Below are 17965 nucleotides of genomic sequence, written 5' to 3'. Positions count from 1 at the left end.
TATTGCCAAAGCCCCCTCAGTTTTACCTCTTAAGAAACACCCCCATTTAATGATAATAATAATAAAGTAAACACCCCTATTAAATAATAAACTCCAAAACAAAACGGAATGAAGCATATTTATATCTCATATATATCTTGAGAAAGAGAAGAAAAATAAAATAGATAATTGTCTTTACATTTTTGTCTCTTGTATAATTTTATAAGTTTTCTAAACTATTATTCTCAAAATATCAATTAAAATATTGATAAATAATTTTTTTTATTAATAATTATATTAAAGACACATTAAAAATTATATGATTACCCTTTTATAAAAATATTTTAATTTTAAAAAATGTTCTTAAAGTAGTAGTTAATATTTGTCTTTTTGTATACTAACTCTTATTTTTATTATTATATTTTTTTTTTTACCTTTATCTTCATCGCAAAATAGGAAAAAATATTTATGAACTAAACATATATTTAGTCTATAAAATTATTAAATTTTTATTCTGGTCTTTGATTAAATTTTATTCATTTCCAATTCATATGAAATAAAAAAATGCTTTTAATTTTTAATGAGAGACTAAAAATACACTACTTTTATTAAATATAAAAATTTAAAATATAATTTTAGTCTCTACAAAATTATCAAATTTAATATTTAATTAAATTTTATTTATTTTTAATCTCTTTAAAACACAAAATATATACTTTTAATTTCCAATAAAAAAAACTAAAGCTACACTATTTTTATTAAATATAAACAACTTAAAAAATAAAATTTAACTTTATAAAAACTGAAAATATATTTAACACTCAAAAGTAATTTTTCTTTAAAATATTTTTACACCTCTTATTTATTTTTTATTTTTGTACCGTATTATTTGTCATATTTTTCTCCCTGTTCTGTGCCAACCTCATAAATCTCATTTTCGTGTCTACATTCATCATCTTTCAATGGGAAATGAGACGATCATTATTCTATAATAAAAGAAAGAAGTGCTCAGTTAACCGTTCCCTCACATCTCCATTTCTCCACTAAACCAGAGCCTTCTTCTCCAAGTTACAATGCTCTCTTAACGTTTTTCTCTTTTTGACTCTACTCACTTTTTCTTGCATCTTTCCACCTCCATCACTCACTACAAACAAATCAACGCCCATTTTAGCTCATCACAAAAACACCCAATGGAATTTTCCCATTTTTTTACTTTCTCCTCACAGTAACACGCACGATCACCTTCTTCCATTCCCTTAAAAACCCCACCATTCATCTCACATCACTTGAGTTAAAGCTAGCAACTTTCATCCCACAGATGCCTGAATTCCAACCCAAACACTTCCACTCCACTCTCTTCACATGGGTTTACCTCCTTTTCTTACGCCACCATGTTGTTGATGCACAATCATCCATGGAGCCAGTACCCACATACATCAACCACCATAATTGGGAACCTTCTGTTGCAATCACTGTTGGAGCCATCATTTGTGCTCTTCTCTTCATGGGCATCATCTCAATCTACATAAGAAGGTGTGCAGAGTCACACATCATCATCACCCAGGCCACCACAAACACCACACACTTCCCATGTTCATGTTCACAAGGCATCAACAAGGAACTCCTCAACACCTTCCCAACCTTCTTCTACTCCAACATCAAGGACCTCAAGAAGGGAAAAGAAGCACTTGAATGTGCTGTGTGCTTAACTGATTTCAAAGAGAAAGACACCCTAAGGCTGCTCCCTAAATGCAACCACGTGTTTCACCCTCAATGCATTGATTCATGGCTAGCTTCACACGTGACATGCCCAGTTTGTCGTGCGAATCTGAACCAAGATTCATGCCATGTTGCCATAACTGTCCCTACCCAGTTGAGCACTGATGATGAAAGTGGAACCAGAACTGAAACTGGTGAAGAAAACCAACAAGAGCCAAACCCAAACATAAACACCAACCCAAACCCAAATCCAAATCCAAACCAAAACCAAAAGCAAAACCAAGGTGAGGTTAATGGTAGTAGTGATGATGGGGGTGCATCAAAATGGAACCTTTTGAGGTCAAATTCAACTGGGCATTCACTTGTTGAGCCAGGGAAGTGTGTGGAGAGGTACACGTTGAGGTTACCAGAAGATGTGAGGACGTACATTCTGGTGAACCATGGATCAACTGTTCAACGTTCTTTGAGTTACCACACCAACAACAACAACAACGTGGTTAAGGGGATGTGTTGGAGTGATAGTGAAGAGAGTAACGGAGGGAAGAGGATCAATGGTGAGGTGAGGGTGGAAAGGTGGGTGCTTTGCACACCGCCATTTGTTGGGCGCCATGGTTGAAGAGTTTTGTCGAACACTTTCTGTGCTCTCTACATTGCCTCTTCTCTGTGCATCTTTGTTAAGAGGTAAAGGTTCTCAAAGTGAAGATTGGTGATGTTTGGGTTGTTTCAATAAATGGGTCTTTGTCCATTCTCGCAGAGATTATGATATTTTGGTGTTACAATGTTGAAGCAGAGGATTGACATGGAAGATGAACAGTAGGTCCTCAATGATTGAGTCAACTCGTTTTCTCTTTGGCTTATGAGTCAAATCGTTTTCTTTCTTTCTTTCCTTTTTCTTTTTTTTGACTTATTTGGGATGAGAGAGCGAGATCATGGTCTTTTGCATATTTTGTGATTTATTTTATTTTATTCATTTATAAGATACCTATTACCTAGTATTATTAATCGGAATTATTTTATCTAATCATCTTATCTACAAAAGATTTATAATTGAAGGGCACTTAGTTTTGTCGGTCTAAAGTGGTGAATCTGAATTTCCCAGTCTCTTCTGTGTTTGTTTTCTCCAAGATTTTCAAACTTCTTTCATATAAAAAAATTCAACTGTTATGATTTTTTTTGGAAGCATGTAATGGTTTAACATTTTAAATTTGACAACACAATTCGATTATGTTAAAGCTTTTCTATCAATCTCAGATAATAACATTTGGTGTAATAATTAATTTCTTTAAAATATTAATTTCATCTAAAATATGTTATTCTGCCATTAATTACATTTTAAATTTTAACTTAATTGTGACCAAGTAGTTATTTGAAACTTCTCTAATGCACAAAAATAAAATTGCCATTCTCAAAAGAGAATAAAAATGAAATAAATGATTGACTTTTAATCACGTGACCTCCAACTTACGGAACAGCAACATTGCATTACATCAAGCCTTATACTTGCGATAAGATTCATATCTTAAAAGAAAAATATCTTCTGAGTTTGCCTTTAAAATAAACAACTAAAGATTATCCACCTTTACATTTTGATGGATTAAAATACACTTTAAATATAAGATCACTTCAAAGAAGTCTTCATGTTTATTTTATAAACGAATTATGGTCACCTTCAACCTTTGTTCTCATCAAAATCAATGACTGGTATCTCAAAGCCATTTAAATAAGCTAAAGTTATTATAGTGCCTTTCATTATCATAGAGAAATAAAGCCAATTTAATTACTGACAAGCACTACTTGTAACTGCACACCAGTTTGGAATGGGATTTTTTTTTTCATAATTGTTTTGGATGTCAAATTAACATCATGAAGTTCATAAGATAAATTAGAAAACTATAAGGTTTAAGGCATGATCATAAAAGTTGAAAAAGCAATGTTATACCCTCTGATTATATTTTCTTATTAATCTTTTTAATATTATATAAATGAAAATTATATAAAAAAAGTAAATTATTTAATATCTTTAAAAATATAGGATATATTTAATTATTATTTTTTTTACTTTTTTTGCCACAAAGATTTGCCTATTGAATTTACTTTGTTAAAGACAGTCCTACCAAATCACTTGCAAGCAAAATAGCCACACCGAAGATGGGGATCAATATCATGAAGCACAAGGGACCAAAGAGATACAGTAAAGGAGAACCTAATTGCCCATCACCCACTAGTTTTCTTTTTCGTGGCCAAGACAAATTCGGATAAGCTCTAGTTTAATTAATGTTATTTGCATATTCACACGAAAACACAAATTAAGATAATGACGCATCAAACTCCTCGTAAATGAAAAATCACAATCACTCTTGCCATTATTGGTGTTCTGTATAACATGTGGTTGCCAATTTTACAAATATGGATCAATGACTCTGGCTGATTTTGGTTTGCAACGTATAAAAAGGGGGGATGATAATTGTGTCTCCTTCAACTTCTCCACCTTTCTGGTCCAACATGATTTCATTGAATGAAAATGACAATGAGTCTTAAGCAGTTTGATTTGAACGGGTAGAGCCTAACATGATAGGCTTTTGTCTTTCCCTGGATGTTATCTGTGGCTCTTGAAAAGCAAGGAAAACAAGGGTAACATTAACAAAGGCCTCTAATTTCACAAAACAAATATTAGGCACTAAAAACGGGGGCAAAAGAAATACCAAATTCAAAAATGCCATGTACACACACCTATTATCGTTCTTAAGCACTCAAACCATTCATATATTTTCTTATTAGTTAGTGTCCTATAACACTATCATCACAACTAGACAGAAGACACCTACTTGTATGTTAAACAGAGCCAATCATAATTATATAGTGAGTTTAAATTACATATGCATGGAATATTAAATTTAAAAAATTTATCATATTTTGAAGTACTTAATTGCCCACTTTCCCTTTGAATTATTCATGATAAGCACAGCGCTAACAGGTAATTTTTTAACCATCTAGTAAGGCAAAAATGGAAAATGCCGCAGGTTTCCACCCTTTTAGGATTGAAATTGCTGCTTTACCAGGTCTTTCATCGATGTGTCAAAATGAGGTTTCATTTGTACATCATCCACAAACCCCAACCATATTCCCGCTTATTATTATAGCAACTAATTTGTAGCAGGTTACCAAGTATGTTCTAATTCTAGTTGCCTTAAATCAATTAAATAAATGTTTATTCTAGCATATTAAACATAAACTGGTTCATTTTCTGAGTTGAGAAAGATAAATAAAGAATGTGCAACTAATGTTGCTTGAAAGAAATGCCAAAAACAGCAATCACTTTACTCCAAGAATCTGATAATTTCTTCTTTCTCCACCTTGGTGTGTGAGGTGTAAGCTATTGCGTATGGGACAACCTTTTAGACTGTACGATCTTTTAAATAAGTCCAGTTAAAGTTCTAGATTTAGATTAATAATTTAGAAAAGCTAGAAGAATAAATTAAAATGCTACTAAGATTGGACATTACATATTTGAAGTGAGCATCTTATTACCAGTAAGATAAAACAAAATATGGATTATGATTATCACTTTTTATGGTTAATTAAAAAAAAATGTGATCTTTTATGAACTTTAGAGGATTAGTAATATGCCCCGTGCCCCCACCTACTATGCGTCATATTGAATATTGGGTTGCTTAAAGACAAAACTCATGAAAGCACCAAGTTTTGAGATGAGGACATATACTAGTAAACAAGCACGTAAAGAGAAAGTTTAGGAGTTTTTTGAAGTTGGTATTGCTTGATTGAAGCAGAGAGAAAACCACTACAGATGCAAGGATTGCAAACACTTTTTTTAGGGGTAGGAGTGATCATTTTGATTCAAAAAATAAAAGGGGTTAACAAGAGTAAACGGTGACGTGTCCAAAAGATAGAGCAAGAATAATTAAAGGGTTTTTTGGGCAATGCTAATAAAAGGCAGTGACCCTTGTGGTTGCATCATAAGCTGTATAGCAGAAACCATGTGAGACCCACTGTAAGATAGACACAGATGGCAAAAGCAGAATCTTTTTCATGGACATGAGTACGCAGGGAAAGGGACCCTAAAGGGAAGGATTCCAATTTCCAACTAGTCTATCCTGGGTTCAATTTTGATCCACAGTAAAAAAAAGACACTATTATGCAATCATTTGTTGATACATCTTTAAAAAAATTCTAACTTAATAAATAATTATAGTTTTTTTAATGATGTGACAATGAATGATTAGAGAATAAAATTTTGCACTGACAAAAAAGTAAAACTAAACCCTAATATCAGTGGGAAGTTTTCTTCTGTTGGGTAAATAAGTGGGTTCTAATCTCAAACTTGAAGAAAGGGAACACCCATTTATTGATGAGTCAGTGACCGATAACCACTAATCCAAAGTCATAAAGGGTTGTATTCTTAATTTACAATTTTGTTATTCTTATTTCATACTATTAAATAGTGGATGTTATCTAAAGAGAAAATGTTTGATTGTTATTGTTTGTGTTTATACTAATAAATCCACATATTTCTCCCTTTCATTACGCCAACCATCATTGAAAAGAAAATTCCATGACAGTCACATTCCACGTTCTCTTTCTTTCTCTTTTTTTAAAAGTGGTAAAAGTAGGAAGAGGTTCAAGTATTTATACTTAGAATAACTTTCGTCCTAAACCCTGAACCAACGGAAGAAATTCTGAAGCATGCCGGATATAAGATAACACTTTATAGTACTATGGAACATGAACTACAGTCTATGGCAATTATGTGAGGATTAGCACTATAAATAAATAAATGTAAGGATTAAAGTAAGAGATTATAATAATATATACGTCAGACACATTGACACCTAAATGTTCCTAAGAATCTCTAACAAAGGAGACACCAAAAACTTGGAAATGTTTTGACATACTTTTTCAAGTGTCATATCATATGTTGCTACACAACTGTCCTCTACAAAACCAAAGGGCTAATGAAGGGAAAGGAGAGATATATCTTACTGGAAATGAGAGCCTTTGGTCTGTTCTTGAACAGAATCTTATGTCTAATGACTCCAGCAACTTGCAGTTCCACCTTACAACCACTTTCTCCATCTTGATGCTTTACTTTCTTCAGCACAACCATTGGCTTCTTCAAGGGAACCTTTGACCCTGTCAGTTCATGGTATCCAACAGTGAAAGTGTAGACTTCCTGAATACAAAAATCACGATCACGAACACATAAGATTAGTTTACCATAAACTAAACAGAAAAAAAGAATAAGAATTTTATTTGTGGGTAATAACATTTTCAGAAAACCAACTTGGGTCAACCGGTGAAGTTGATGGTTTAATTGACTCTAATCATTTTTGGTCCTTAAAAATATAATTACATTCAATCAAGTCTTTTATTCCGTCAGTAATTTATCTGATTCTATTAAGTAAAGATACCCAATAAGAAAGACAATACTAAAAGATAATAAACAATAATCAAAATATAGATTATGGTTTTAAATTGCGATGAACAACCACAATTGAAGCCACAATATTACATTCTGGAAGAATACTACCATATTACAATCGTAATTTTAGTTGTATTAGTCACATTTATCCTTAAAACTTTCTTAATTTCAGAAATTAAATTTAAAATCTTCATAGAGTTCGGTGACATGTTATAATTTCTTACGATAACTTTTAAAATTTAGATCTATTTCTAAAGTGAACTTTTGAATATGAAGTACACTTACAATGATTATTAGACGGCAACGCTGTATAATACGAAAAATCTTGCCACAGAAAAAGTAGGAATTCTAAGTGAAAAAGTTACGACTTGCTTAACCAGACACGTAAGCGTGAGAATAAAAATTAGCTTCCAATGAAATTGCGCCACTAAAAATTTGTGTCAATTCGTGTCGGTTGTTTTTCTACTACCAATCATTTTTATTGATTAAAACAGTTGATAAAAAAATTTGAAATTATTTACAATTTTAACGATTATTTTTTCAATAAATGGTTATTAATATTTTTTTATCTTTTAAAGTACATTTTGCTTATTTTAAAATTTTAATTTTTTATAAAATAAAATTTTATTATTTTTTTGTCTTCATATTTTATTTTATATCTAATATTAATCTCTTTACTTTTTAATTGCTCATATTTTTTTAATTATTTAAAGAAACCAAAATACATATAAGTAAAATATAAGACTAAAAATTCAATTAAGTAAAAAATATAAAATAAATATATAATTTGATCACCTAAAGTGTTTGTACTTTTAATCTTTAGTCGTTTTAAAAATTTTGTTTTGTACAATTTAGTTCTCAAATATACAATTTGCTCACATTATAATTTTTTGCACAAAAATATAAGCAAAATAGGAGTTAAATATAGGCAAAATCAATAAGTTCATGAACCAAATTATACACATCAACACTTTCAAAGATCAATTAGTTTCAAAATGGACCAAAATGTGAACAAGTTATCGCATTCAAAGATGAAATTGTATAAAATAAATTGTTTAGGATTGAAAGGTAAACAACACTATTTTCGGGAACCAATTTGCATATTTACTAAAAAACTAAATGATTATTTCTCTGAAAAAATGCTTAATCAAAGATATCATCAAACTAATGGATCGGATTTGATAAACATGAGAAAGAATGGAACCTGAGAAGAAGGACGGCACAGAGTACCGATCTCAAGGTTCGGGGGAGAATGGTGGAATCCAGGTTGTGGTTCAACCACTCCTTGCAATTCTATGATGCCCCATTCCTCGCAGTTTCCTTCTCCACAGTTACACTTCACGCGAATCTGCATCTTTCACTCTCGTGCGTTTCAGAATAGAGACTTTATTGGAATGTGTTTTGGCGCCAAAGGGACTTGTTTTTCCCGCCCAATTTCGTTGAAAATTGTACAATTACATTAAATGTTGATTTTAGAATTTTTGTTTTTACCAATTATTTACACGCAGCTCAATTAATTGTCAAAAAATTAGAATAGCTTTTATTACTGTTAATGTAATTTTCAGTTTTCTTTTTGTTACCATCGTATACTTATTTTGATTTTAAGAAAGGGTTTTTTATTAATATTTTTAAAATTATTACCTGTCTTTTATTTGATCATATTTTTAATAAAATTATACAGAAAATATTAAAAAAGCTTATACAAATCTTTAAAAAGAAAAACAAGTAAAAATAACCTAATGTTTTTATACAGAGAGAGATAATGTCTCAAATAAAAGAACATTTTAACATGGAAATGAAATATATAAATATTAATTATTAAATCTATTTATAAGAAGATTAAAATAATCATATAATCATTAAATAAATTTTATTTTAATTATTTGTACATATATATAATCAAAATTTATTTCTCTTAGTCTTTGATGTTAAAAGCCATCTGCCACATTACTTTTATAAAAACTAAGCAAATATTACGACCTATTTGATTTTGTTCAATTTTTATTTTTATTTTCAATGAAAACAAAAAAAATAAAAGAAAAAATATATTTGTTTAGATTTAAAAACTATTTTTTTCAAGATGTTTTTAAAATTTAACTCAAACTTTTTAAAATAAAAAAAATGTTTTTAATATTCTCATTAAGAATAAAAATACTTAAAAATGAGAAAAATAAAAATATAGTGACATAATTAAAAATGTTATTCAATTTTAATTAGATCATATTATATTTGTTGACTAACGCTTTAGTTTTCATCTTTTTTATCTTTTTTATCTTATTTTTTCTTCACATTTATTATTCTTACTTTTTTTACTTCTTTTTTTTCCTATGATTTTTTTTTATTGAAATATAGTGAATTTTTTTTTACTTTTACTATTCTTACAAAACTGAGTATGTATCTTTTATTTATATTTTTTTAATTTTCATATAGTTTTAGTGTCATTTTCTTCTTCAAAATAATGTTCAATTTTAATATAATATAAATGTCATCCTCTACGCATGAGTTTTGTAAAAATAATAATTATGTTAATTGATGTATATATAAAATGAGTTAATTAACGAAAATTGAAAAAATTACTTTTAATATTAACAAGACTCTCTTTAAAGGTAAACTGAAATATATTATTTTAATAATAAATTATTACTTTGCTTATAAATTATTTATTTATTTAGCATATTTGTTTTAAAATCAATTAAAAATAATTTGTTTTTATATAATTTTTTTACATAAATTTATTAGCACAAGATTATAAAAAAAAAAGAGAAAAAAAAAAGTCCATGAAATGGACAACCCAAAATATAAAAGTTTTCTTTATTAAAATGCGTTAATACACGTATGGATTATTTAGAACACTCATAATTAAATAAAATAAAATTAAAAAAATATACACTTTTTAATTTTTCTTAAACACATTTTTATTAAAATTAATAAATATATACAAAATTAATACATTTATATTAAAGAAAACCGTACATATTCTAAATTATAGTTCTATTTATATTATATTTTTGTTATTTGAATTTTAAGACGTGATAGTAATAATATTTAAACTTATTAAATAAACAATGCAATAAAATTAGTATTAGTAATGATATATATTGTAAAATTTTTATTATAAAACATTAATAATTAATTTTGAACTTTATATAAAAATACATAAATCTATTATTGAAAATAATTAAACCAAACCCATTTTCAATATTTTATGATTTTAAAACAAACAATAAAAAGTCAAATCAAACTCAATTGTTTTCTAGAAAATGAAACCATGGAAACATCCTGAAACCATACAGGCCCATAGATTCTCATGATTATTATTGTTTTCTCACATCATAAAAAAAATAGTTTATATCATATGACTGTTAAAAGATTTTTCTCTTAATAATATGAAAACATGTGATAAAATAACATGTCGCGAAAAGTTATGCATAATTTTTGTCTTCACTAGAATATAATTGAAAGTACATGAACTTTTGCTTATTCTATACCCAAAGAGGAATGGAATTTTTAGTACCAAGTCCTACCATTATGGACAAAAGGCCAAACAAGAATGAAGCTGAGAAGATTCTAAAATAAACTTATATTAGACACCAGTTCTACAGCCAAGCTAACATGATGATAATTGAAAACTACCCCAAGAGAATGAAAGCATATTCTACAATAATACAAAGGACCAGATTAAAGGATTACATACCAAAATACCAACAAAAGTAGGTTAAAGCTTTCGTGGGGTAGCTAGGTAGCTTTTTTTACCAACCTTTCCTAACTGTACAATGTTAGTTCAAGGCACAAGCTGGTTGCTTATCTAACAAACATTCCTTCTATTATCTTCACCACCACAGTGTCTGGCTCCAGAAGAATTTCCAATGCCAATATTTCTGGTGTGCTGCAATGATGGATCAACAAAAGATTGTTGAAACATTGGTTTCTGTGTGCCAAAGTATGGATTGCAATAGTAATCAGTTTGGTATAGATTATCTAAACTGACTTTTGACGACAAGGCCATTTCACTGTGCTGGTTATTTGATGAGCTGAGTTGCTGTTGAAGGCAGTTTTTGGGATTTTGATCAGAGTCTATTGGGATTGTGCCAGTGAGAGTTTTTATTGCAAATTCAATGCATGGATCCATCCATGACATGTCATCAGGTGTCTTTTCAGAAGATGGTACTGCATTCTCATTATTGGCCTTCTCTTCTGCTTTGGCCTCACTAGCAAGTGCTTGTGGAATAGCAAAGTTTTCTGGAGATGAAAACACACTGTCACCTGATCCTTTCTTTTTCTCACCATGCCCTTCAGAAGCGGCAGCAGCAACGGCAGAGGCTTCAGAATGCTGGGTGTTTTTCAACTCAGAAGAAGTCTGTGAGCTTATGGAGGTTTCAAATGTTACTCCAGTGAGAGTTTGAATTGCAAATGCAATACATGGGTCAGTTAGTAGTTCTTTGAGGGGAAAGTCAAGGGTGTAATCTAATTTTGCATCAACATTATCTCCATTTTCAAGGACACTCACACACTCTTTCACAGTAACATTGTTCTCCAGAGGCAAAAAAGAGAGGCATTCATTATCCTTGTTACTTCTATGCACTTCTAGAGTCTTCTCAGGATGCTTTTCAGATTTGGTTTTAATTTCTGACCCATCCTCAGGTGCATTAAACTGTCTTGCTAGACCATCAGACAAGCTGTCGGAGGATTTATCCACATTTGTGACGGTTTTTTCCACAAGGGATTGTTTAGCTGCACCACGACGTGCTCGACTTCTTGTTACAAGTTCTGGAACAGGATCAAGCTTAATTCCAGCAAGACGCTTTGAGGCACGGCGAGGAAGATTGATCTCTTTCTTGTGCTTGTATTTGCGCTTGTGATTTCGGGCTTGCACTTTTCCAGTTCCATATTTTGTCTCTGAGTTTTCTTGAGGTTGCTTCTCTTGGGCATCTTCGTCAAGGCAACCTGAAACTAAAGTGCCTTGAGCTAAACCAACCTTCCCTTCTTTCTGATCCGAACTTTCAGCTTGTGATAGAGATGAACTGGTCAATTCAGTGCCAACCAAACCTAGATCACGTAATAAATGTACGTCATATGCAAGATCTTTACATATTAATTAGAAAGCAAAAGCTACCATAAATACAAAACCTATCTAATTTTACTTTACCTTAAAATAACAAAAGTACAAATAATTGTTTATAAACCAGAATTAAACCCAAAGCTCTACTGAGCAGAAAAAATGTGCCTTGGTTTACAGGAGATGGCATATTTGTATATGATGTTTACTAGTTGATGTTGGTTGCCAAACATAAGTTGAGAACAATACTAAACTGATGAAGACCAACAGAATGTCATTTAGTCATGTATCTAATTACACGGAGTCTGTAGTGTTAACTTCAAAGGAAAAAAAGAAAAGTTAGGAGCTTTACCCTGATGGAAAATACATTCCGAGATGGACATAGCATATTCTCCAGAACCTGCTGGTCTTTGAATCTGTTGGTTACTAGCTATCATGTCCAAGTCTGAGCTCTGACCAATGGTAACTGATGATGTTGGTTTCATGTTTACACTTGCTGACTGCGAAGAAATCATAGACAGGAAGTTTGTAAAAGTAGAAACCTTAGTGGCATTAATTAATATTTAATGGCATTAATTTCTCCTTCCCAGTTTTGATATGCTTAAAGCCGTAAGATGGACTGGTACAGTGGAAGGGAAAGTTTAGCATATGAGATAATGAGACTAACTAATTAATAGACATAAACTACAAGCACAATTCTAACGACCCTACATGAAATTTGTCAGCTTTTAACGCCTTATCACTGTTGTCTTTGTCTTTTGGCTCAAATGTGTCACTTCATATTTCTCCAGATTTAAGATAGTGATCAACATCTTTTATTGAGCAGAATGTATACTCACAGGGTCGTTGTAGTACTACATATATAATTGAGAAGTGTGAAATGTGAATTACTGAGTTATTCTTTTAGTGGTTGGGTAGGTGATACATTAAAGGCACAAACAATTCTGATTAAAGAGGTGCACATCCTCCTACTCCTAAATGCTCAAAAGTTCATATTTGGACAGAAAAGTGAGAACTAAGGTATATCAAAGTACTGTTGATTTTGGAAAAGAGTATGGAAGAAGTACAAAACTAGTTGCATTTTGTGAGACTGATTTTGAATGATGCCAGGATGATATGAGGGGTATTACGGGATATTGTTTTACTCTCGGTTTTGAACTTTCATGGTTTTCAAAGAAGCAACAAAGTGTTATATAAAAACTAAATATGTCTAACAAAAACCAGCAATTGTTATGGCTCAAATTCCAGTTATATCACAGCTGGACAAGGCACATTGAATTCAATTGTCACTTCATTTGTAAATCAATTGAAGGAAGTAGTGCTTTCCAGAGTCAATTAAAGTCAGTCTATCTTCCCTCTCTTCCTGAACTGCCAATCCAATTCTCGATTCAAGTAGAAGCAACTATATCAACATAAAGAAGTTAGTAGAAGGAAGGTAAGAAGGGAATTCTAATAGTTGACTTCCCGAACACACTCTTCCTTAGCTTAAGCTTAGAGGCATTCCTCTATGTTTATAGAGATTGGCTTCTATTGATCTCTTCAACTACTAACTAGATCAGAGCAGAGGGGTATACAAGTAGCTTAGCTCCCTCGGAACCTATGGTCTAGCACTACGATATACGATAGAATAAGAATTTCATAATATAGAAAGAATCTACCTTCCGCGCTTAAGCCAACTCCTGCTTTTGCAGTAACCATTCCACATGGGAATAGGGGCTATGTTGAAAGGGCTTGACTACTAGTACCTCAAAAAAAAAGCCTATGACACCAGTAAAAGAAAGGCGGACATTCATGGATGTCAGTAGCTTGGACAGAATCCACTTACGACTAGAGGAGACCGAAACGGAAGCTATCCAAACACATGAGAGCCCTTGCTCTAAACTAAAAGGTAGGGTTCAAAGGAAAGGAGGCAGGATGACGAAAGACAAAGACACGGGGCCTAGGGGGAAATAGCTATTGGATTAGTAAACTTCCATCTAGAATAGAAGGCAAGGAAGTAAGCAAATCAATATAAAACAAGGAAAAGAAAGCTAATCACTGACTGAACCAAAGGCAAAGGAAAGAAGCTAAAAGTCTTATAACCTTCCAGAATCAAGGGGAACAGAACTGACTCTTTTTATATATTTATGAGAATATATAGTGATATCTTTAACCCCAAAACAAAAGATGCGATCGCATTTAGAGGGATTTGTTCTACTACTATTCAATTCTAGTTAAAAAAGACATGAAACATTGATTGAACTTGAATTTTGGAGGTCATCAGATCAAGTTACAAATACAAACACTTTAACTAAAGCACTACCACAGGACAAGCACAGAGATTGAGATGCTAAGAATGAGCACTAGCACATTGAGAAGATTTTAAATGCAATTTTTTTATTAACTCATTGAAGCATTGTTTACCGAAATTCTTCTAATTGTATCTTCTTTTATTGTCATTCTGGTCGCCTTCCATCCTGGTGGTAACCCTTCTGCAACACCTTTCTCAACCGTAACCTAGATTGCTTGAATAACCAAAGTTTTCCCACATAAGTTATACAACCAGATAAATATTAAACATACAATAATACCACCAAAAGAAGAATTTTGTTGACAGACATTAGGTGATCTTTTCTGGACACTGACTTTGTTCTGAGCATTGCCAAGATGACGAAACACCTCCACCTTGGAATTGAATTTTAGTCCACTTGAGGGAGAAAAGTAATACTGCAATAAATATAACTTTAATAAGATTTGAGCAGAATCATCTTAGATGGAGTTTCTATGACTACTGTATCCTCCTGGTCCACTCAAACATAAAATTACTACCAATGTCTACGCAATGATTGAAATCAGAGAAAGATAAAATCTTGAACGTAAAGGTTTTACCAACAATCATTCGCATGTAAAAGATGCTAAAGCAGAAAAATATGTACTTTCATTTCAAATCAAACAAAATACCGATGGAATCATAAAGAATCAACTACTAATAATTGATCTGCCACTTTTCATGATCCTCTCAATTTCAAAGTAGAATTCACTAGTGTCAATATTTGACAGCAATAAAGGGTAAAATGTAGATTATATTAATAAAAGCACAATGAATGAAACTGCTAAGGCTAACGCAACTTCTTTTACTGTTTATTTGGAAGGAAGGAATATAAAAGAATGTAATGAAAGATAAAGTTCAAAACATTTAACCACTTGTTCAGAAACATAATTATAATGGGAGGGAAAGCAGAAAATGAGTCTCTCACTTGACCTGCCGAGGCATCAAGAAAAGGAAATAAACGATTTTTATTGAACCTTTAAGATCTTCTAAATGAACACGCCGATAATAAGTAATTTAAAACCATCTAAAACGACAAAGTTCAATAGAAACACCTTCCTTATCTTTCCTTTACATTCCGTTGTGTCTACCTTCATTCTTACTTAGAAGTATGCCCATAGTTACAATCACTAAATACATCATCCACAAATCTACCAAATCATGAAAACATTTTCTTTCATAATTTTGCTTGGAGAAGCACCACCTTCTTGACATATTGTGTCTAGCTTCATTCTACATTCAACTAGTTTCACTGTTGTAAAGACATGCCATATTCTCCACAAACATGCAACACATGTTAACAAGACACCAAACCCAACATAGTCAAAGAAAAATAAGACCTGAAAATCTCTTCCAACATTTGAGGTCCTTCCCTCTTGATCCACTCACATAATCACAAAATAAAAAGCACACCAAAAGCCTATGCCCATTTGAAATCTTCAAATGAAAACAGGTTTTTTTGCAAGAGACACAGTCCAAACCATCCACAAAGAACATGCAAAGCATAGATTAAATCTCAAATGCCAAGAAAGCGACAAACCCAACAACAAAACAAAAAAAAAAATAACATCTTTCTCAGTATTAAGGATTAACTGAAGACCAAAACCCTTCCTTGAACTTTTCACATACTTGAACTGTTATAGAGGTTGCAACAACAATTACACTGACAAGAAAAAAACAAAATAAAATGCCACTACCACAACAAGATCACCATAATGAGTGAGAGAAACAAGGTCACAAAATTGCTACAACCCAAAAGAAAAAGCATGAATCTTGGTGGGTCAAACTTGAATTACCTTGTCTCTCTTACCATTCTTTCTCACTCTCACCTCCACAGTCCAACCTGGTGGCAACCAGTGATCGGAGTTTGGGTCCTCCATAACTCCGGCGACTCTCCGGTGACCGGAGAATCAAGCACGGGCCTCTAAAAGTTTGTGTTTATGATTGTTTCACTTGTGTTTATAGTGTGAGTGAGTGCTACTAGCCACTAGCCACTAGCCACTAGCCACTACCTTGGTACCATCCACCGAGTCAGAAAGAAAAAATTATAAAAAAATAAAAAATAAAAAATTTGCATGACCACGTGGTGCCAGAAATACACACTTTGTTACAATTTTGTGTCTTTTTTTATTTTTAAGGCATAATTTTAATTAGTTTTGATTGACCTTCTGAATGTAGTTTTAAATTATTTTTATTTGAAATAAGATATAACTTACGTAAATCTGTTGATTAAAAATATTATTTTTTAAAATATTAGTAAATTTATTAGTGCTTATAATATTTATCTATGTTATCAAATGCAAAATATATTGAATTCAGTTTTTTATATTAAGTAAGACATTAAATATTTTCATTTAATATTTGGATTTGAATATTAAAGGAATTAATGTTTCAAAGATGTATTAAAACCATGCAACGTTGCCTTTTTCCCTTTTGTAAGTTTTCTGTTTTCTTGGGAGTGCTTTAATTGTCTTGCATTTAATGTTTTCAACGTAGTATTAATTCTTATTTTATCTTATATTTTAATTAAATACTATTATATTCATAAAAATATTAATTAAATCACAATTTTTATTTAAAAATACGTAATGCGTTAAATATTTTCATTTAATGTTTGTATGAAACACTAAAAGAATTAATTTACAGATGTTTTAAAATCATGTAACGTTACCTAGCATTTCCCCTTTTTTAAGTTTTCTAATTCTCGAAGTGCTTTAATTGTCTTGTATTTAACATTTTTAAGATAATAATTTTTATGGTATTCTAATTAAATATTAATATATTACTAAAACCAATTTAGTCAATTGCACTATTTTCTTTTTTAAATCATATAACATTATTTTTTTCCCTTTTTAGATATTATTTTTTTTATAAATGATTTTAATGTCTGACATTTACATATTAAAGATATTAATTTTATATTTTTATTATAAATATTGAATAAAGTATACTTTCTCTTTTTTTTAAGAGGTATTTAAAATACATTACTCATTTATTGATTTTAAAATTTGTTTACTCAAAATATACGTTAATTTATTTGAGTAAAACAAATCTTTTAATAAAATATAAACAAGCCTCAAAAATACTTTTTCTACAACTTCTATTATAAACTTTATATTTAGCACCTTTATTATTGTTTTGAGAATTTCTTCTCACAACAATAATAATTTTTAAAGTTTTAAAATTAATAATAAGGAAGAAAATTAATTGTTAATAACATAAAAATATAAAAAGAGAAACAAAATTCTAAAACATTTATTAATATTTAAAATAAATTAAAATGTATTATATGTTAATTAAAATAAAATACTTTTTAAGAACATGTAGCACTATGTCTTCATTTGTTAAGGTGCTTTCATTGGGTTACATATTTATTGGTCTAACCTATGAATGAATCTAAGTATGGTTGGTCTTCCCGTACACTACTTTAGATCTCTTGTCTTCACTTTCACTCTTCTCTCTCTCT

General features: G+C 30.8%; 2 protein-coding genes across 2 annotated transcripts; one reads left to right on the top strand and one right to left on the bottom strand.

Moving 5' to 3' along the window:
* The first annotated feature begins 1005 nt into the window (after nt 1–1005).
* On the top strand, nt 1006–2691 carry LOC113867912 (RING-H2 finger protein ATL8-like). Its single transcript, XM_027503420.1, has one exon. It carries the CDS (start codon nt 1298–1300, stop codon nt 2312–2314), a length of 1017 nt encoding a protein of 338 aa, XP_027359221.1. The 5' UTR covers nt 1006–1297; the 3' UTR covers nt 2315–2691.
* Nucleotides 2692–4181: 1490 nt separating this feature from the next.
* LOC113868121 (putative uncharacterized protein DDB_G0287975) lies at nt 4182–8489 on the bottom strand. The gene is made up of 3 exons (XM_027503687.1): nt 8340–8489; nt 6697–6886; nt 4182–4306 (listed from the first exon to the last, which is right to left on the bottom strand). Exons 1-3 carry the CDS (start codon nt 8487–8489, stop codon nt 4233–4235), a joined length of 414 nt encoding a protein of 137 aa, XP_027359488.1. The 3' UTR covers nt 4182–4232.
* Between the last annotated feature and the right edge of the window lie 9476 nt (nt 8490–17965).

Source organism: Abrus precatorius, unplaced genomic scaffold (genome assembly GCF_003935025.1).
Source record: "Abrus precatorius isolate BTA unplaced genomic scaffold, Abrus_2018 Scaffold5, whole genome shotgun sequence".
Taxonomy (NCBI): Eukaryota; Viridiplantae; Streptophyta; class Magnoliopsida; order Fabales; family Fabaceae; genus Abrus; species Abrus precatorius.
This window is presented reverse-complemented; position numbering and strand designations above follow the sequence as displayed.